Raw genomic sequence first — 21,366 nt, forward strand, 5'->3', positions numbered from 1 at the left:
ACGTCGAAATGTTTTCCGCTGACTTTCTTTTGGACTTGCATGCGGAAGTAGGAAGCCGAACGTTGCCGAACTTTGCCGGAAGGCACACTGGTGCTCTCCTCCGATTGGCCGAGCGCTCGGCCAATCGGCGCGGGCCCACAGGTGCTCGGCTCGCTTTCCGTATTTTCTTCAAAGCGCAACGGCGGTTCTGGTCTCTCCCCGCTCGAGCGTCTTCAGGTTTGGCCAAGTTCAGCCCGGACGGAGCCATGAGTGCCGTCGCCCTCCTGCTGCTGCCGCTGCTGTCGTTCGGCCACGCCGCCATCTTCTTCAAGGAGCAGTTCCTCGACGGAGGTGCGCCGCACACGCCCGCGCCCGCGCACGCGCACGCACACGCGCTCCACTGGAACAAACAAAGCAGTGCTGCATTTAGCCACAAAATAAGATTTCCACACATTTGATATTGGAGGGGCATTTATTTGAGCCCTTGGGAGGAGGGTACGTATGCTCCCGTCATAATTGATTTGGGGTTCATCAGAGGCACCTTAAATGGTGGCAGCGACCACAACCGCATCCCCATTTATGAGAGGGTGTGCAGACCTTTGCAACCATATTATCTCAGTCATTTATTTTGACTTCCCCTCTGCTTTTGTCTCAATTGAGTTGTACAGTTTTTTGTTTTTTTTTTACTGATTTATTTTGGTCTCAACTTTGTATTTCACAAAAACCTGACATTTGGCAAGAGTCAACTCCTTTCTTCATAGTTGTTTTATCGACGGTGTTCCCAAAAATCCATGTTTTCTCTTAATCGTATAAATATTTTTGGCTCGAGCACCCGCCCACCCCGAAAATCCGGACATTTCCGAACGTTCGGTTGTCGAAGGCGAGGAAGGCAACGCAAAACACGTGCCAAGTTTGCCGCCGCGACTTCACGCAAAATGTCAACTTGCACAAAAGCGAACATCGCACTTGCGTGGACCAAATTGCAATCTCGCCATCTGTCGCCCTTTTTTTTAGGATCACGTTTTTAACAGCAAATTAATCAACTGCCACTTTCAAATACTATCAACCTTCTTTTTTTCGCCACCCCTCCCCCCTACAGATCATTAATAATAGTGTTTTTGATTTCGTGCACGAATATTGCATGACGTCAGCCTACAGAAATGTTTTATGCTTTCCCTAGAAAACACGAAGATGAAATTAGGACGCAAAAATGTTCAGTTTTGCTTGAATAAAAGTTATTAAACAGTAAGAAAGGCCATTTGGATGGAGTAACTGTATTTTTTTAAAAATCAAAATAACAAATGTATGCCCACTTTCGTGAAGAAAAAACAACTTGAGTGTTTTGTTCTTCAATAAAATTGTAACAAAACTGTATAAGGGTAGTCTTTTAATAAAACAAAACACAAATGAACACAACACCTGTCAATATGGAATTGAATTTTGTATTATTTTCTCAATAAAATAAAAAAGATACACACACACAAAGAAGGGCAACAGCTGTGTTGTTTTAGTTACATTTATTTTTGCAGACAAAATAAGTAAATGTCAAATTGTATGAAATAAGTCGTTTTTTAAAATATAAAATGGAGAGCAACTTCAGGAAGAAAACTGCATCGTGTTTATTTTTTTTTGGGGATCGTACTTTGATAGCAACGAGGGAGGAAAGCGGACTGCCCGGAGAAAAGCCACGCAGGCACGGGGAGAACGTGCAAAGTCCACACGGACGATATCGAAATGGCTTTTATTTTGAAAGTGTCAGCTGTGCTGAATTCCCCCTTTGGAGGATTTGAACAAAACCGAAGTAAAAACATGAAATCTGGCGCGTTCGTTTTGTCAGACGGTTGGAGGAGCAGGTGGGTGGAGTCCAAGCACAGGGACGATTACGGCCAATGGGAGCTGAGCGCCGGAAAGTTCTACGGTGACGCGGAGCTCGATAAAGGTGAGTCGGGACCACCGAAAATGCACCCAAAAAATACGGCCGAATGTGGACTTCTTCTTCTCCGAAGGCGACGTAGCTCGATTGTTTTAAACGCACAGTGTCACTTTGGGGGTGTCAAATTCCGCCGGGGGTGGCATGAAAGGCTTCGAAGGCTCTTTGTGGAACGACTGCTCACTCTTCTTTTTCTTGCCCGTCGCCTTTTCCGTTCAGGCTTGCAGACGAGCGAGGACGCGCACTTCTACGCGCTGTCGGCCCGCATGGAGCCGTTCAGCAACGAGGGCAAAGTCCTGGTGATCCAGTTCAGCGTCAAGCACCAACAGAAGCTGAACTGCGGCGGCGGCTACGTCAAAATCTTCCCCGCGCGACTCGACCAGAACCGCATGAACGACCAGTCGCCTTTTTACATCATGTTCGGTCAGCAAATGACTTTAGAACCCGACCCCAAGTTGAAACCCTACTTTGAAAGGCTAAACCTGGTCCGCGACCCGAACGCTGGCTGTCAAAAGCCAGCTTCCCAATCACAACCCTGCCTACCTTGAAAAAGCCAACTCTGGCTTGTAACCTTACTTTGCTCGAAAGCCTGAAACTGTCTTGAAATGTTACTTTGAGAACCTAAACCCGAACCCCTTCTTACTGTAACCCTCGTTTGAAACACGAGCTAAAAAAAACAAACCAAAAAAAAAACAACCCGAGGTTGTATCGGTAACCTGGGCTTGACACCCTACTTTGCAAACCTAACCTTGTCTTCAACCGCTCATTTGAAGCCCTAACCCTTTTTTGAAAGCCAAACCCGGGTTATGTTGGAAACCCTACTTTGCAACTTTCGCGCTGTCGTAAAAAAAAAAAAAAAAAAAAAAACCACGACGCCGGGTGCTCGCCGGTCGGGCCTCGGCGGAGGTTTGACCTTTGACCCGCCGCATGCGGTTTGTGTTTGCCTTTCGAGGTGCCGACATCTGCGGCTCGAGGAACAAGAAAGTTCACGTCATCCTCAACTACAAGGGCCGAGGACATCTCATCAAAAAGAACATCCCGTGCAAGGTTCGCAATTTCTGGCGGAATCGGACCGGACCGCCTTTTACGGCCGGCAAATTGCTCAAACTTTTTTTTCCTCCCAAAAATGTATACTTTCTTTCATCTAAAAAAAAAACAAACAAAACTCAAAAACAATAGCATTCTTTTCTGGGGGAAATGATTACCTTTTCTCTGAAAGATTGCAGTAAAATTACAACTTATCTGTAAATAAAAAAAATAAAAAGACAATTTTTACTCACCTTTGGGAAAATGAGAACTTTCTTTTCTGGAAAAAAAATGTCAGAAAAATTGCAACTTTCCTGGAAAAGATAATGAATGACCTTGGGTGGGGGAAAAAATCCTATTTTGAATGGTTTTAATTATTATTTAAATAAAACAGCACGACTATTATGAAAACAGCAACAACAAAACATGTAACAATAAAATGTTTTTTGAAAGAAGTCGCTTTTTGCCTCTGAAAAAAAAGAACCTCTTAAACATTTTTTGAAAAAAGTAAAATGTTTCTTCTCAGAACGATTCCGACTTTTTCTGAGAGGAATCAAATCTTTTTCTGTCCGTCTTTCTTAGACTAATGAGGAGTTTCTCGGAAAAAGTACACCTTTTGTTGTAAAAGTACGACCTTTTTTCTCGGCAAATTGTGAACTTTTCTGCCCAAAACATTACGGCTTTTCTCTGAAAACATAAGTGATTTTTTTTTCTCTTTTTCTCAGAAAAATGACATTTTTAGAAAAGAATGACACCATTTTCTCATCAAAAATGGTGACTTTTCTCCTTGACAAAATGGCAACTTGTTGTCACGAGCAGGACGACGAGCTGAGCCACGTGTACACGCTGGTGCTGCGTCCGGACCAAACGTACCAGGTGAAGATCGACAACCGGGAGGCGGCGGCGGGCTCGCTGGAGGACGACTGGGACCTGCTGCCCCCCCGGACCGTCAAAGACCCCCTGGCCGGCAAGCCCGTCGACTGGGACGACCGCCCCGCCGTCGACGACCCCGCCGACACCAAGCCTGAGGTACCGTGCCGCGTTCTGCCCGGAACCCAGAAAAATGGGTTACACTCCGATACTACCTCATGTGCGGGGACATCCAAATCCTGGCGTCCATATAAAACATCGACAGGAGGGTAAAAAGCGGGAAAACGCCTTTTTGGTTTTTTTAATCGGTCAGTAGTCTGGAAAGGGATCTCTTCAAGCTGGCCAGACAGAGGGATAGAGATGGGAAGGATGTGCAGCAGGTTAGGGTGATTAAGGATCGAGATGGAAACGTGTTGACTGGTGCCAGCAGTGTGCTGGCGAGATGGAAAGAATACTTCGAGGAGTTGATGAAGGAGGAAAATGAGAGGGAAGGGAGAGTAGAAGAGGCAAGTGTGGTGGACCAGGAAGTGGCGATGATTAGTAAGGGGGAAGTTAGAAAGGCATTAAAGAGGATGGAAAATGGAAAGGCAGTGGGTCCTGATGACATTCCTGTGGAGGTATGGAAGCATCTAGGAGAGGTGGCTGTGGAGTTTTTGACCAGCTTGTTCAACAGAATTCTAGCGGGTCAGAAGATGCCTGAGGAATGGAGGAAAAGTGTGCTGTTGGTGCCCATTTTTAAGAACAAGGGTGATGTGCAGAGCTGTGGCAACGATAGAGGAATAAAGTGGATGAGCCACACAATGAAGTTATGGCAAAGAGTAGTGGAGGCGAGACTCAGGACACAAGTGAGTATTTGCGAGCAACAGTACGGTTTCATGCCTACAAAGAGGACCACAGATGCGTTATTTGCCTCGAGGATGTTGATGGAAAAGTACAGAGAAGGTCAGAAGGAGCCACATGGTGTCTTTGTAGATCTAGAGAAAGCCTATCACAGAGTACCCAGAGAGGAACTGTGGTACTGCATGCGGAAGTCTGGAGTGACAGAGAAGTATGTGAGAAGAATACAGGACACGTACGAGGGCGGCAGGACAGCGGTGAGGTGAATTTAAGGCGGAGGTGGGACTGCATCAGGGATCGGCCCTGAGCCCCTTCCTTTTTGCAGTGGCGATGGATAGGCCGACAGATGAGGTTAGACTGGAATCCCCGTGGACCGTGATGTTTGCAGATGATACTTGGGGTCAACCGCCCAGAGCAATGGTGAGCGTAGTCAGGAAGTGAAGAAACGGGTCCAAGCAGGTCGGAACGGGTGGAGGAAGGCGTCAGGTGTGTGATGTGACAGAAGAGTCTCTGCTAGGATGAAGGGCAACGTTTAGAAAACAGTGGTGAGGCCAGCCGTGATGGACGGATGAGAGAAGAGACAACAGGAAGCAGAGCTGGAGGTGGCGGAAATGAAGATGTTGAGGTTCGACGACTCGCTGTGGCGACCCCCAACGGGATGAGCCCAAAGGAAAAGAGGAAGTCTGTTTCACACGACGATCCAGCAAAATGGAGACCGTAACAGAAGATCCAGCATTAAATGGCCTCTACCGTTTTACACAAAACGACAGAAGTAATTGTGTCAGAAGTGACACCTCAGAGTGGTAACGCACACACTTTGAAATCCTTTCTCACGTTGCCATTTTTCTTTCTCCCCAAATCCTTCCAAGCCACTCAGCCTGGAGCTCGTCAAATGACAACACCCGCGCGGAAGTTGATCAACAAGAATAACAAGTCAAGTTAGAACAAGCGCAAATGATTCTCATTCTCGGAAAAACATCAGCGTTTCCTGCTCGGTCACTTACAAAATGGCTGACGGTATATTACGACTGACTGAAGTTTAGCGATTATATTTCACAATATAATACAAATTAAAATACATGTAACACAAAAAATGCGTTAAGGACTTGTATCTCATCCTGACATCAGTGTGTGACAGTAAAAGCTGGAATGTCTAAATCTGATCAAACGCGTCCAGTCGGTCGAGACGTTCGTGCTAATTAGCACGTTGAAACTTGGCACATTCCTGAGATTCTGCGACGACAACACCTAACATTCAAAAATGAAGTTCGGTAAGGAGATTCTTTTGTCATAACTGTTCAACAGGCAAGTAACGACCCTCCCGGTCTGCTCGGCAACATCGACGTAACGTCCGCTCGAAAGGCGGGCTTCGAAAGAAAAGCGCACTTTGCCCGGCCCCCTGGTGGCCTATTTAGCAGTCGCACTCAAACTGTTCTTTTGCTCGACTGCTGAACGAGCCACCAGGCGGCCAAGCAGAGTGTGGCGAAATTGGGATGTTTTTCCACACGCTTTTATCGTGACGCTGCGACATTGGACAGGATGCGTTGCGCTGATGCTCCCCGAGCGTGGCCGAGCAGACCGGGGGGCTTATGGCCTTTGTACGCAACTTACGAAAATTCCGGGAAATGAATTTGCCGAGTCGCACGTTTTGATTGTAAAGTTTTGACGGCAAAAAAAATCCCCCATAAAAATCATCCCAAATCAAATCATACAAAAACCGAGGTTGCGCCGCATGAGATCATTGCGCAGGCCAAATCGGCGACGAGGTTCATACCCTGATCCCGGTCTTTACATAGAGGAGCAGTGAAAAAATCCGGATTTGGCGGTGCGAAAGGGGTTTCTAGCTCCTCCTAACTTTACCGTGTGAAAATTGAAAGGACTGGGACCAGCCGGAAACCATCCCGGACCCGAAGCACCGCAAGCCGAGCGACTGGGACGAAGGCTTCGACGGCAAGTGGGCGCCTCGCACGACGATCAATCCGGACTACAAGGTACGTGCGTCCCTAGCCGGCCGGGCCGCGACCAGTCGCCGCGTCACCTCGCCGGTTGTCGCTCGCAGGGCGACTGGACGCCCAAGCAGATGGACAACCCCGACTACAAAGGCCCGTGGGTGCACCCCGAGATCGCCAACCCGGACTACGTTCACGACGCTGACATGTACAAGTTCGATGACATCGGCGTGCTGGGATTGGAACTGTGGCAGGCGAGCGCCGAAACACAGACCGCGGTCCGGAACGGACGCCCGTTGTGTGCTAAATGATGTGTCGCCCCCTTCAGGTGAAGTCCGGAACCATCTTCGACAACTTCCTCATCGCCGACGACGTCCAGGAAGCGGAAGAGTTTGCCCGGCAGACTTGGGGACTTACGCAGGTGACGAGGCCACGCGACCTATCCGTCCGTTTTCTACCGGGTTTGTCGTCTTTGGGGTGGCGAGCGAGCCGCAGCCTATCGCAGCTGAGCTCGGGCGAGAGGCGGGCTACGCCCCGGACTGGTCGGGGCCGCGTCGAAACGAACAATTGACTGTCACCGCTTAAGTTCAGCGCACATGTAGGACAAACGATGGACTGGTCCCCAGTCGCGTATCGACAAACAAGCCTTCGCGCTCACCTTCACGCCAACGGACGAATGAGTGTCTCGAACGGAGCTAAGGCGCAGGAACTTTTCTTTGTTTTGTTGTTGTTGTTGTTGTCTATCGCGCTTGCCTCCATTGTGCAGAGCTTATGCCAACGCGTTGACTTTTGCGCTCGCCAGGCGGCCGAGAAGAAGATGAAGGAGGAGCGGGACGAGCTGGAGAGGAAGGAGTGGGAGGAAGAGGAGAAGAACGGGATGCACGACGACGAAGATGACGGTGGGGGGGACGACCGCGAGGATGTGCCGAAGATCAAAAACACCGAACTGTAGTCGCGCACGAGGCTGGCGGTTACGAGGAGTCGCCGCTGACGCTGACGGCTTGCGCAGGGGCTCCTCCATCCCCGCTTGCACTTTTCGTTTGTTTTTGAGGTCTGCTGTGTCCCTAAAATGGTGGCCGTGGCACACTGACTTGTGTTGGCGCTTTTGCTAACCACAATTGCTTTGACTGTTGGAGTTCTTGCGCAGCCAGTTTGCGTGCGTGTGCGTCATTCACCGAGTTTGTTCTTATTTTGTCTCGTCTCGATTTTACACTTGAAAGTCCAACGTTCTTCTATGCTTTTTCCGCCCGCGTGTGTTAAGCGTAGGGTCACTCTCCCGCTGGTCCTCGACATTGCTTTTGGACTTGTACGAATAAACTGACACGCCTCAACAATCTGACACGAGCTTTTTTTTTGGTCCTGCGGAACAGGATTTTTGTTGAGCTCATTTTTGGGTGCGGAATCCAAAACTGCTCTCAGTTTTTCTCTACCAGGTCAAGTTGTTGAACTATAGATCCCTGATTTCTTATATATAAAAAAAAAATTACAAAAAATACTATACTTGTTTTACAAAACTTTTCAAATACTGACATACAATGAAATATGAAAGAAACAATGTAAATTTAACACTGTCGTGTTTTTCAAAGGATGCGGCGCCAATCCTCAGCATTCCTACTCCGCGAGCTTTCCGTACGCAGACGTGGAGCGCGGCGACCGATCGGGCGCCTCTCGTAGGCGAGTCCGATGGGAATCCGCTGGCAAGTCTCAGTACAGCGAATCAGCGGGATTTTGCTGATCTGGAGGGCGAGCCGGGGAGAAAAAAAACATTCTGGAATCGGCGTAGAAAGCGAACTCAACACGATTAGTTTTTTCAAATTGTGACTAAAGCTCAGGCGCTTAGGAGTTTCTTTGGAGCGCACTAAAGTGGCAGCTTGAAACCAAAATGGCCGACTTCTGGTGTCTTTTCAGACCTGGCTTCTGGAGCCTTTGGTCTATTCGTGATAGAAATGTCAACCGAATCTCACGTCGCTGAGCGAAACGGACTTTTCTTTCACCTTCGGAGAACGCCTGCAAATGTTAACTTCAAACCACGGCGAGCATTGCCCATTTGAATCTCGAGCTTGGCCACTTGAGAAATTCCTGCTTGGTTAATGAAACGGAAGACGTACCTTTGAAAATATTTGACCGATTCTACCCACGTAGAGCGTTTGTCCAACAAAAAGGTAAAGATACTAACATGAAGTGAAAAAATATATTCGGAGCTTGACCGCAAAAGGCATGGAAACGTTGGCTCGATGCGCTCTCGTGTATTTTTGCAATGCGACACTCTGGCGACCAGTTGAGGGCGTCGCCGCCTCTCGCCCGAAGGTAGCCGGGATGGGCTCCAGCACGCCCGCGAGCCGCGGGGGGGAAATGGAGGGCCCGTGCGTCTGCCTTCCGGCCGCTGGTGCTATATCGCCCCCTGCAGGCGATCCTGCTTCTTTCTTCTCTTTCCGGAATAAATCCTGAAAATGAAGTCGACCTTGCTTCTTTTCTTTTTCTCTCGCGCTCGAAGTTTCTTCATTTGAGGATATTTTGTGTTTACAGCTCTTGTTTCTTCTCTGTGCGCAATATTAATCTTACAATGCTTGAGGCTAACATTCACTAGCATTGTATTCTTGATGCATGTTTGTTGAATGAAGTAAAAGTTTGATGAAATCCTTTTTTAAAGTCTCTAGCGTGCAACTGTCGAGCGTCTTTGTGTCGACTGTAAACTTCGTCAGCGGTCAGTCGCTTGAAATGTCGCAGTTGGAAGGATTGTGGGTCGCTGGCATGGAGGCACCTTCCCGAAGCATTATTAGAATTCGTCTCGCTCGGAAAGGATAGAAAAGGAAAGTTGGATTTTGGAGACCCTTTTGTGGGTCAACTCATGAGACAGACGCGTCCACCAAATTTCACGTTGCTACGTCGAACTGGCTGAATTTCTGATCATCTTGCGGTTATTAAAGTTTCGGAGTGTGACGAGCCATGAAACTTTGTTGCCGTGTTGCGCCAGCACAGCGTGACGACATGCGTTTCACGTGTGGGTCTTGAAGGACACGGTTGCCACGCGGGTGGTGCGCCCCTGGGAAAATGAGGGCGTTGAACTCACAGCAAAAACGACATCTGCCACAGGTCGGAGTCGCCATCAGCTCTCGTTGGGTTCTCTTACTTCCCACCGTCCGCGAAGCCACCGTGTTCCTGCCATTCTACCCCGCGGCCTGCTAGAGGGCGCCCTTGCGCCCCGGCCGGCTTCCATTGAGTCAGACCGCTGAGTCACTCACAGAGTCCACTTGTGCGCTTAAAACTCGGACTCTTCAGTAGTCGAGAAAGACGAACACAGAGCGAATGTGAAGTGTGAAAGGAGTTTGTTTGTCCCCCCCCTCCTCTCTCGTGTGTATTTCGAGCTCGAGCGTCTGGCAGGATGCTGACGGTGACGCTGAGGACGCTCCAGCAGCAGACGTTTAAAATCCACATCGACGCCGAGGAGACGGTGAGTGAAAGTTGCTCGAGGAAGTAAACACAACGACGACGACGACGACGGCGGTGGCGGCGGCCGGGACCGAACCGGAACCCCACCGGACCCGCGGGCTAGCTTGTAGCATATGCTTGTGGTAGGCTAGCCTAGCCTAGCCTAGCCGCGGCGTAATTCTGCTTAACTGGCGCTTAAAAGCTCTTTAGGTGTCGTTTTTTTGGGGGGGGGTTTTTTTGAGTGGGGGGGATAATTCAATGTTTGTGAGGGGAGGGGACACCAGTCGACGTGTTTGGGGGACCTCAAGTCACCTGCGCTCTGACTCGTAGCCTCGAGTCAAGCTAGCCCAAGTCAAAGCGGTACATGCGTCGATTTCCTTCAAAATAAAAATGCTTCGCGTTCTAATTCGCACTACGCTTTGTTTCTTCGATTCCTTAATGGCAAATGTATATTATGAATATGATAGTATCACAGTACAACGTTCGTAACAGTTTTGCTGTGCAGTTTAAAATAATAGCACTCAGCACGAGTCGAGTGCTGTTGTAGTTTGAAAAACGCCGAACGAAAGTGTTGCTGCGGATGAAGATTTACTCTTCTCGGTGTCAGTCAATGACTGTGCAAGATTCCTCATTGTTTGTGCACCCAAAGCCTTTCATATTTGCATTTTAAACCACATTTGACGTCCCTTAACTGCACTAATGTGTATGTTACACTCCCAAGTTACTGTCACGGTAACACAACAGAAGTTATTTTAGCCCGAAAGGCTTTAAACAAATCCACGGAGAGAAGACACTAAACGCAACTGCTTGCATCTACGGAAAGATGAGCTGCCGAAAACAACGAAGCAACCGCTTATGGCAACACATGGGAAGGGTAGAACTCGGAACAAATAAAAAGTACCCCCACGAAAAAAAATACCAACAAAGTCATTCCACTCATTCCTAAATCCCACCGAGCTATAAATGGCACAGCGATGGCTGTCGTAATATGAATTCTTAAAATAGTTTCGCACGGAAGAAAAAGCAAAACGCAAGAACATTTAGCATGTCAGCAGTTATGTTGAATGAGCTTCATAACGGGAACATATTATGAAAAATGTACTTTACGTGTTTTTGTACAATAGAAAAATCATCTGGAGCGGTTCACAATTAACATCATAAAAATGTAAATAAAATACATCATGCTCACCAGAAAAACTGATTATTAAATGTTCTAACGTGTGCAGATCAGTACAAACATGTTTTGCTAGACGTTGGCTGTAACAATTTTTGCTCTGACAAACCAATCAGAGGACAGGAAGAAGGAAAAAAAAAAAAAAAAAAAGCGCTCTGGCCCTGTGCGGGTGAATTTCAAATGTGACTGGTTCAAGAAATGTGTCCTTGCTAATACTGTATAGTTCAAGTTACACATGCCAGCGGCACATCTGATTGTAAAGGCCCTGGGCAGATTAGATTGGAACAGCAACACATGGGGAGCTCAAATGTGATTGGACAAACAAAGTAAATAAATAAATAAATGGTTTTGAATATCTACATATGCCTAGTGGAAGCAGTTCAGCCAAGAGAAATGTGACCAAATGAACAGGATAGGGAATAAATGAATACAACTTCATGAAACAAATATTCAAATTTAGCAATTTAATAATGTAATAACAATGTTTGGCTGAGTTGCCTACATGGGGCCTGTGTGTTTTTGTTTGGACATGAAATGCACCACACTGCTACACTACTTGACCAGAGATGCAAAATAAGCCACCACGGGGCCCAAGAAAGTGCGGTGCAACTCTTATTATACTGTATGCTTTTATTTTGAAGGTTTGACTTTTGCCAACATTGCCAGTGCTGACTGGGAGGCTTGTTATTGCCTTTATTGTGGATAAACGCTCGCCTTGCCGTCGTATTGAACCCTTGATACTTACAAACTTACCAAATGCCTCGGATGAACAAGCATCGATTCCAGGAAATGAATGGCCGTCGCCATCATTTATTATTATTTTTTTTAATTTTTTTTGTCGGAAAACCGAGCGGATGTTCGAAAACGGACAAAATTTAGATGAAAACAAATCGCGTGTTCGGTGTGGAATCAAAAAGCCTGCCAAAGATGGAGGAGTGGACTGCTAAATGAGATCCAGCCCACTGGTTGCCATGGTAACGAAAGCTGTAGCAATATGTGTGCAGTATTTGATCCTTGGGGTTCTTTGACAAAACCGTGCCACAGATCGGTTATAAGAGTGACACCTGGGAACTCTTTTCGATTGGCAGAAAAAAAACTGAATTTCACAGATCAAATGGATTAAAAGATCACGCAGCCATATACCATCTCAAGCATTGTGTTGAATGATCTTCATTTCCAACTTGAAAGTTTTTCTTTTGTGTTTGTCAGGTGAAAGTGTTGAAGGAGAGAATCGCGGAGGAGCGAGGAAAAGATGCGTTTCCCATCGCGGGACAAAAGCTCATCTACGCAGGTGATGGACGCCGCTCGTCAAAATGGGGAAAAAAAAAAAAAAAAAAAAAGTGTTCCGCTGCTCACGTAACTTCTCCTCGGTGGCAGGGAAAATCCTGAACGATGACACGGCGCTGAAAGAATACAACATCAGCGAGAAGAACTTTGTGGTGGTCATGGTCACCAAGGTCAAAAGGGCTTTTTTGGCTGCTTTTTGTATATATATTTTATCGCCAGGGGGCAAAGTACAGCCACGTACGGGCTGCTCCATTTCCTATTTGGTGCACTAATTTAGATTTTTTTTTAAAATTATATATTAAAAAAAAAAAAAGTTTAAATTTTTTTTCCCTCCCCGAAAATTGGTCAGTTAAAATGCATGTCTTATTTTTTTCAGTAAGTTACCGCAATAAACAGTAGTTTACATTTTATTTTTTATTTCTTTCCTGAAATTGGTCAGTTACAATGCATTGCCGATTTTCTTTTGTTATTACGGTTGCTCTACTAAATAATAATCAAATAAACAATTTTATTTTTTACTTTTATTGTATGAAAGGAACTGAAAGAACATATTTTAAAAAATTGAAAGAATTTGTTTTGAGTTTTACTCTATAAAAAGTTTTACATATTTTACATCCACATTTTAATATTTAAAGAGGTGACTTATTAAATGGTTAATTATACTTAAATTCTTAAGATAATTTAAAAAGTTCCATAATTATTTTTTTACTAAAGCTATTTTACATGCACTTTATAATATTACAAACATTGTTTACTTAGTTGTAATTTGTTAGTTATAATTAAATTATAAATAATAAAATTAAAATGAATTTGTCATTTACATACATATTTAAATTATTTAAAGTGTAATTAAATGGCTGATTAATTCTAATGAAATTAGAATACAATTTTTAAAATAATTAATAAATTGTTAAAATAATACAGTTGTACATATTTTCTATACACGTTAACATTTTAAATGTTTTTAACCTATTTTATCAAATAATTGGTTAGTTGAATTAACTAGGAATGGCAGAATAATAAGCAATTTTCCATTGTCGCGACAACAAAAACCGCTGCATGAGACTGAACCACGCCCCCAAAGCCGAGTGATTTGAAGCAGAGTGTGTTATCGTTCTTTTTCCTTTGTGGATTTGAACAAAAAGTCACCAATGTTATTAAATTTTTTTTTGATTTGTTTTAGATTGTGGAAAAAAATGAACAAATAAAGGGACAAATGTAATTGTCATTGTTTTTTTTCCCCAAACATTGACATTCGCTTCTCTTTGTTTGTAGCCCAAAACAGCCCCCGCCCCTCAAAGCTCCCCAAAGTCGTCCCACCAATCAGCGCCGCCCCTCTCTTCCTCCTCAACGACAGAGCCGTCCTCATCATCTTCATCCTCCTCGGTGCGCGTCCCGACAGAAGAAGCCCCCGCCGGCACGCAGTCGTCGGAAGCGCCGCCTCCGCCGCCCGCCCCGGAGAACACCCCCACCACTTCTCCCGAAGACGCGTCTCCGCCGTCGGCCGCCGCCAAAGACCCCGCCGCCGCCGCCCCTTCGACAGTCACGGCGGACCCGGACAAGGCCGAAGACGCGCCGACGGAGGAAGCGGGAAGTCGAGCGTCCGTCCATTCGTCAGCTTCGAGGTGAGACCCGGAAGAGTGAGGCTTTTTTAATTTATTTTGATTTTTTTTTTTTATAAAAAGAAAAGAAATGTAATGGGTGACATTACTTTGAGGAAACACAAAAGTTCTCTGACTACGAGCCACAGTGTGCTTGCTTCAAGCTGTTTATTTGTCAAGCCCAGTTGACTATAAAACTGACAAACGAAACAAGACAATTCAACATTTTATATTTAAAGGGCAAAATGTTCAACCAAACCATGTCGTTTTGTCTAACGAAAGTCTGTCTGTAGCTAAATGCTGACCTAATGGAAATGAGCACAACTGTTTCAATACATATAAATGTTCAAAGGATTTAAAGGAACATGGAGCAGCAACACGTTAAAAAGAGCGCCTACAACCTGAATCTCAGGCATAGATTCTCGCAGCTCCGTGGGATAGAACGCCTGCTGCTGAAGCTTTGTTGGGGACCTTCTCTGCCTCCTCTTCTTGCTCTTAACTCATTCACTGCCAGCCGTTTTCAAAGCTATCTCCCCCGTATTGCCAGCCGTTTTCGAGTCCCAATATCCTGGAGTAGACTCTTTTCTTTCACCCATCGCCAAAAAGGAAAGAAAAGAAACATGTCAAGCAGAACAGCGACTTTGATTCAAATTTTTTTTTTGTTGCTTTTTTTGACACCTCAAACTATAGAACAACAAAAACCAAATGACGGTCAAATCATTTATTCACAGACACCCAACCGCCGTGAGCGAAGTTGACTTCCGCCGGAGTTGAACGTCGTTTTTACATGGCGTTCGCCGTTCGCCCCGTCAACTGCGTTGCGTCGCGTCATCTTTTGTCACCATCGCAACACGTATTCTGCTTATATCGTACAAATACGCACTCTGTCAGCGTGTGAGATGCCTCAACTTCCAGTGAACGAGTGACACGGGAAACGTGCTCGACCGATATATAGCGCGGTGGCTATTAAACGGTTAAGTCGGCTGCATGTTGTGGCAAAATGCAGTACCGCACTGAAGTCTCAGACCGGACTTTATCGCGTCACTAAAAAACGACGGCTTCGAAATCCGCAGTCGCTCGCCGTACCGCGGCGCTGTCGTTACCTCCCCCGGGACGTACCGTTTGAACGGAAGTGTACGTTTGTAGTATTTGCCAGTTAAATAAATGGCCCTGCCGCTCGATGAATTTGTTTGTTTGCGTTTGTCAGCCTGGCGGACGAGCTCGGCCTGCTGGAGGAGGCGGCGTCCATTCTCGGTAAGTTGCCGACCGATCCGTAAAGTGCACGCCAAACAAAAAACCCGTGTTGACTCGTTTGTGGTTGTGGCAGTGACGGGCCAGGCCTACGAGAACCTGGTGTCGGAGATCATGTCCATGGGCTACGAACGCGAGGCCGTGGTCTCGGCGCTGCGGGCCAGCTACAACAACCCGGACCGCGCCGTCGAGTATTTGCTCACCGTGAGCGCTTCCTACTTTTCGTTATGAAATAATCGGGACCTCTTATTAATGAACAGTTTTAGAAAAGGTAAATATTGGTTAATATGTCAACATAAAATAGGGAAGATATACTATTTTAAATTATACAATATATATTTGTTACAACCCATATATTTTGTATTTAAAAATAATACAATTATTAGTTTTTTTTATTTCTATTTGTATAATTGATGAATGATAATTATGTTATTTTAGGCAATAAAATAATCAAATCTCATCACAGATGTTCAGGTGTATATGTAAAATGGATGATTTAAAAGAAATTATATAAATGTAATATTTTTCTTTTTGTCATGATGGTTTAAAATATAAAATAGAGGGCTATACTGGTAGTATTTTTATAAAATGTATATATATTTTACAATTACCTTAAAATAATTCAAATTTTTAATATAATTATGTATAGTTGATTTTAATTATAATTGAAATAAACCTAAATTTTAAGAGTTGAAATGTAAAATTAAAATAGCCTACATTACATGACACACTATACATTTTAATATACTGTAATAAAAGAATTCATTTTATCATGTCAAATGTTCTCATTTTATTCATGTATGTGTGTTTCTTTAGCAATTATGTCTTAATAAAAACATTACAATATATTTTAATCAAGCAATTGTAGGAAGAAACCCGCAAAATGATTGCAACAAATATCCTTGGACTTTGCCCACCCACGGGTTTATGCCACGTTTGTATGCCACAGGGTCTCCCCGCCACCGAGGCCGGCGACGCGCCGGCTCTTCGGGACGCTCCGTCGGACCCCGCGGCCGCCCTGGCCCCCGCGGCCGCCCTGGTTCCCACGGCCGCCCTGGCCCCCGCTACGCAGACGCCGGCGGCAACGGACGGCGAACGTATGTGCAAAAACACAACGCGTGGCCTTTTTTCGGTGTGCTGATTTTGCGCGTTGCTGTCCGATGGCAAAAAACACATGTAGCGGTGCTCGAACGGTCGTCGGTGTTTACCGGCCGTTCCATCCAAGCGGCGACGACACGCGCTGGCGCTCGCAGATGCGTTTGGCGATCTTCAGCTGAGCTGTTGTTCCGGATTCCACGGGTTTCGATTCCCTGTTTAGTCCTAGCTTGGCAAAACGCTCACGAGCCAAAGCGGACGCGGGCACCGCCGTGTACGGCGTCGATTGTCTCCCGCTCACTGTCGATCGCCAGTCTAACGTGGCTGCTGTTACGTTTGTGATTGGATGAGCAAGCAGCCTTCTGTCTTCCGGCACGGAAGTTTGGTTGAGCGGACAACTTCCTGCCAACCGTAACCGTTTGTTGTCTCAAAGAAATTAGTGAAATGAATGCAACAAATATCAACAATACTTTGGGCCAGTGATTCTCAACTGGTGGGTCGCGGATAGGTACTAAAGCAACAACACTTTATTTCTATTGAGCTCTGTCTGTCTTTTTCAAATGATCACTTATACCACATTCCTAGAAAATCACAATGTCCCATCACCGGTGAGCAATTTTTAGAAGAGGCCCGCGGGCTCCCCAAGTGGTCCTCGGGGGCTACCCGGTGCCCTTGAGCACCGTGTCGGTGACTTCTTCTTTGGACATGAAAATTAAAAAATATATATATATATATTTGTGGGACTTGGTTTGCTACGTTACAGAAATTCTCGAACACTTGAGTTTTGCCGCAAATAACGCAGGATCTGTTCCCAAAAAGAATCAGCGAATTTGTGAATCGCGAACCGCGACTATGTTGGCACGGATTAATGGCATTTTCAATCCTTTTCAATGGGGAAACATTGATTTGATATACAAGTTCAAAGAATGACTTACACGCTTGTTCAGGGAAATGAATTCAGGTGCCAGTCTGCTACTTATTTGCCAGAGCTTTGGCGCCATCTTGAGTGTTTCAGAGAGGACGCCAAAAACACAATTAGGTGAATTGGTGAATAGCCAAGTGCAAATAGGCGGGGCTGACTGTAATCGAAGACAGTTGTTGTGCTTCTGACAGTACCTTGTTGTGGGGTTCTTCTCCCGTCAGGCCTGTCGTCGTCGGGCGGCGGCGGCGGCTCGCCGTCCACGCGGAACCCGCTCGAGTTCCTGAGGAACCAGCCTCAGTTCCAGCAGATGCGTCAGATCATCCAGCAGAACCCGGCCCTGCTGCCCGCGCTGCTGCAGCAGCTGGGCCGCGACAACCCGCAGCTTCTGCAGGTCGGAACCCCGAACGCCCGCCGACACCCGAACGCGGGCGGCCGCCTCGTCTTACGCCTCGCCTCGTCTTTTGTTGCCGTGCAGCAAATCACGCAGCACCAGGAGAGATTTGTCCAGATGCTCAACGAGCCTCAGGGCGGCGGCGGCGGCGGCGGGGTCGAGGGTGCCGCCGAGCCGCGGGCGTCGTCCCGTGCCAACTACATCCAGGTCACGCCGCAGGAGAAGGAGGCCATCGAGAGGGTCAGTAGAGAAGCTTTGCTGAAACGTACATCAAATGTCAAGCCACTCATTCGCTATTTGCTCACAAAGAAGCTACATTAAACCACAAAAACATTACATTTGTCTTATTTTGCCATTTATATGAAAGATCTTTTGCTTCAACAGGATGTTTTTCATGTAAATGTAATATTGTTCAACTTTAACACTATTTGGTCACAGAAAGCTTCATGAAACGACGTATAAAAATGTTCTATTGCCAAGCCCGGCGGTTCTCGATCTGCTACGTGAATTGTATTCGACTCAGCGATTCTTTCAAATTGACAACATTTCAAACATGAAATACAATCCTACAGTTTGGAATGAAGCGACGAGGGTCACCTCGTGAGAGAGGAAAAAAGAGCAGACACGTGATTTCAAATCGTCATAATGACATTTCAAGTCGACAGGACGCGATGTAAAGTATTCGTGATGAGACATCAAGTCGTGGGAGATCCCCGTCTGTCCCCGAAAACCCGTTTCTGTCCGGCTGCATTTTCAATAAACATCAGAATAATACCACCGTTCTGCAAGGCCATGCGGCAGAATAGGGACAGGTTTCATGGAGAGGGAAAAAAACCTAAAATAAAATATCCAGTCGTCACGAGGAAATTTAAAGTCATCGTGGGACACGATTGCTGCACCGGACACCTTCTTACCAAGTATTTTATTTCTCTATTTTGTTAACCGGAATCCTCACGTCAATTGTTCACTTTAAATCTCAGCATGGTCACTTTAAATTTCATCATGATGATTTTAATCTCATCACAAAATTTAAAAAAAATACCGTCCTGTCGACTTTAAATGTTGTCATGATGACTTTAAATCATGTCTTGCACTTCCCCCCCCTCTCACTAGTTGACCCTAATATCCGCCGTCGTAATACAACAGCTTATATAAATTTGTTTTCTAAATCAGCACTTTTTTTTTTTTTTTTTTTAACTTTTCATGCATATACCTTCTTCTCAAGTACGGTACATTGTTTTAAGTAGAATTCAGTTGTATTTACCTTGAGTACAGTAAATGTGCTCTTGGGACTAAAATCTGAGCCACTGTATTTTTTGGACTAATTTTAACATACTTCATATTTTTTGAAGTGGTACTTGATGTCAAAAGTTTGAGAACCACTCCACAATACTCTGTAAAAATATGATATTAAGCCTTAAAATTGCTTTTTTTTTTTTTTTTTTTTTTTTTTTTTTTTTTTTTTTGCTTGATGAGGCTAGTTTACCATGTAAATCCAATATGTTGTCATTAAAACACTCTTTGGTCATGAAAAGCCAACATTGGACTATGAAAATGTTGTTTTGCCACTGAAAAACTATAAAAGCCAACATTAGGGCAATGATTTTCTCATTGAAAAAAAATAAATACATTTTTGCTTAAACAGGAAAGTTAGCATTTTAAAATGCATTTTTTAAATACATCAGGCAATGAAGATAAGAGATTTTTCCGTGACCAACGTCGACACGTCGCCATTTTCTGCCCGAAATCTTTAGTCCGCGTGTTGCGTAAGCATGTAAGTCAGCGTGCGTACGTGTGCTTGTGTTTCAGTTAAAAGCGCTGGGCTTCCCCGAGGGTTTGGTCATTCAGGCGTACTTCGCCTGCGAGAAGAACGAAAACTTGGCCGCCAACTTCCTGCTGCAGCAAGCCTGGGATGACGAGTAGTTCATTTTGATTTGGTTTTGTTACCCCCAGTCGTATGTCGAAAGCGCTCTCTCCTTCACACGCCACCAGGCTTTGGTTGTTTTTTGTGTGCGCGGGAGCAGCATTGCGATTGATTGATTGATTGCAAATCTTGAATAAATGTCACCATTCATATTTTTTTTTTTCCAAGCTCTTTTGTCATCCACAATCACACCTGATGGACGTCGTCGTCAGTTCCGATGTTTGGATGAAGCCGAAACAAAAAAAAAAATTTGTTTTTTGTTTTTTTTGTGGGGTGGCAAAATAAAAATAAAAATCTTTTGTGAAAACATCACTAAAATGAAAGACACTACCTGGACTTTCTTGTTTAGTCCACAAATACGAGCTTGATATTCTTCTGCACTTTACAAAGATGGTATTAGGGCCACTGTTAAAAGAAAAAATATATTATCCACCCTTTTGAGGAAAAAAGGTCGCAATCTTAAGAGAATAGTTTTTTTTTAAAATATATTTTTGGGGGAGAAATTGAATTACCATCTAACCAGAAGAATAAAGGCAAAACTTTTTTCCCCCAGATAGTTGGATTTTGGCACCAAAAAAGCATAATCTTACACGAGAGAGTCAATTTTGTCAAGAATGTTATGAGAGCAAGTCAAACTTTGAGATTTTTTTGGTTGAACAAAATGTTCTAATTGTATGAGAATAAAGTCCACGTTTTTTTTCCCTAATTAAAATGTTATACATTTTTAGTGAATTTTACAGATTTTCCAAATTAAAAATCATGAATATTTTGAGGGAATGTCCAATTTTTTCCCCCCCACAAAAAATGTCAAACTATTACCACAATTTTAATTCTTACAAGAAAAAAATTATAGTTCGTGATAGTAAAAAAAAATCGGAAGAAATGAGTTGCAATCTTATTAAAATGTTCTTTTGAGTCGTACACATTTGGTTGCCGACTTCTTCTTGTCCACGATGGCCTGGTGTGATGGTTTGTTACTTTTCAGCTTTGTGTCAAATCAATAAATGCGAGCTGGCTGTCGTGTTCCTCCTCCTTACAATGTTTTTTTTTTTTTTTTTTTAAATAAATAAAAAAAGCAATAATCTTCGTCATTTTGAAAAATAATATTCTAGAATGCAGGAAATGTAGTTTTTGGGCGGGGGGGGGCAGACAAATCTTAATGAATTCTTACAAGGATACATTTTTTTTTTTTTTTTTTTTTTTTTACAAAAGTATATCTACCGTATATTATTAATAGTCCATATGAGAATAAAGTTGAAATATTGATACAGCTTAAGTTTCATACTTGTAGCAATGATTCATACTTTGATACTTCATTAACTCCTGTAAGAGAAAGCATTGACACTGGGAGTGTCATAATAGATTAGCGTATGAATAAATCTTTGTATTTATTTAGTGGCATGTCTCGTTAGGCGGCACGGTTCAGGCTGGTTCGCGCATCTGCCTCACAGTCCTGAGATGGCGGGTTCGAGTTTGCATGTGGCTTTTCTCCAGGTACTCCGGTTTCCTCTCACATCCCCAAAACAAACATGGACGCTCGGCTATTGAAGACTCAATGGTCCGTAGGTGTGAATGGTTGTTTGTTTCTATGTGCCCTGCGATTGGTTGGCGACCAGTTGGGGGTGTACCCGCAGTGAGTTGGGATAGGCTCCAGCACCAGCACGCCCTCGTGACCCTCGTGAGGATAAGCAGTGTGGAAAA

The 21,366-nt window shown here is 44.7% G+C and overlaps 2 protein-coding genes across 3 annotated transcripts; both read left to right on the plus strand.

The window, feature by feature from the left end:
- The first annotated feature begins 142 nt into the window (after window positions 1-142).
- Window positions 143-7,925, plus strand: LOC133405922 (calreticulin-like). Its single transcript, XM_061683003.1, has 9 exons — window positions 143-330; window positions 1,817-1,918; window positions 2,129-2,332; window positions 2,862-2,956; window positions 3,755-3,964; window positions 6,520-6,633; window positions 6,702-6,845; window positions 6,920-7,012; window positions 7,394-7,925. Exons 1-9 carry the CDS (start codon window positions 246-248, stop codon window positions 7,541-7,543), a joined length of 1,197 nt encoding a protein of 398 aa, XP_061538987.1. The 5' UTR covers window positions 143-245; the 3' UTR covers window positions 7,544-7,925.
- A 1,658-nt stretch (window positions 7,926-9,583) lies between these two features.
- On the plus strand, window positions 9,584-20,698 carry LOC133405920 (UV excision repair protein RAD23 homolog B-like). Of its 2 annotated transcripts, XM_061683001.1 has the most exons (10): window positions 9,600-10,042; window positions 12,404-12,485; window positions 12,572-12,651; window positions 13,757-14,106; window positions 15,290-15,336; window positions 15,410-15,537; window positions 16,283-16,430; window positions 17,572-17,741; window positions 17,826-17,981; window positions 19,551-20,698. In XM_061683001.1, the coding sequence occupies exons 1-10, from the start codon at window positions 9,974-9,976 to the stop codon at window positions 19,662-19,664; spliced, it is 1,344 nt and encodes a 447-aa protein (XP_061538985.1). In that variant the 5' UTR covers window positions 9,600-9,973; the 3' UTR covers window positions 19,665-20,698. The 2 variants fall into 2 exon arrangements, with proteins under 2 accessions (XP_061538986.1, XP_061538985.1); XM_061683002.1 differs by lacking the exon at window positions 12,572-12,651 and having other exon boundaries at window positions 9,584-10,042.
- The last annotated feature ends 668 nt before the right edge of the window (window positions 20,699-21,366 follow it).

The sequence above is a fragment of the Phycodurus eques genome, chromosome 8 (genome assembly GCF_024500275.1).
Source record: "Phycodurus eques isolate BA_2022a chromosome 8, UOR_Pequ_1.1, whole genome shotgun sequence".
NCBI classification, from domain to species: Eukaryota; Metazoa; Chordata; class Actinopteri; order Syngnathiformes; family Syngnathidae; genus Phycodurus; species Phycodurus eques.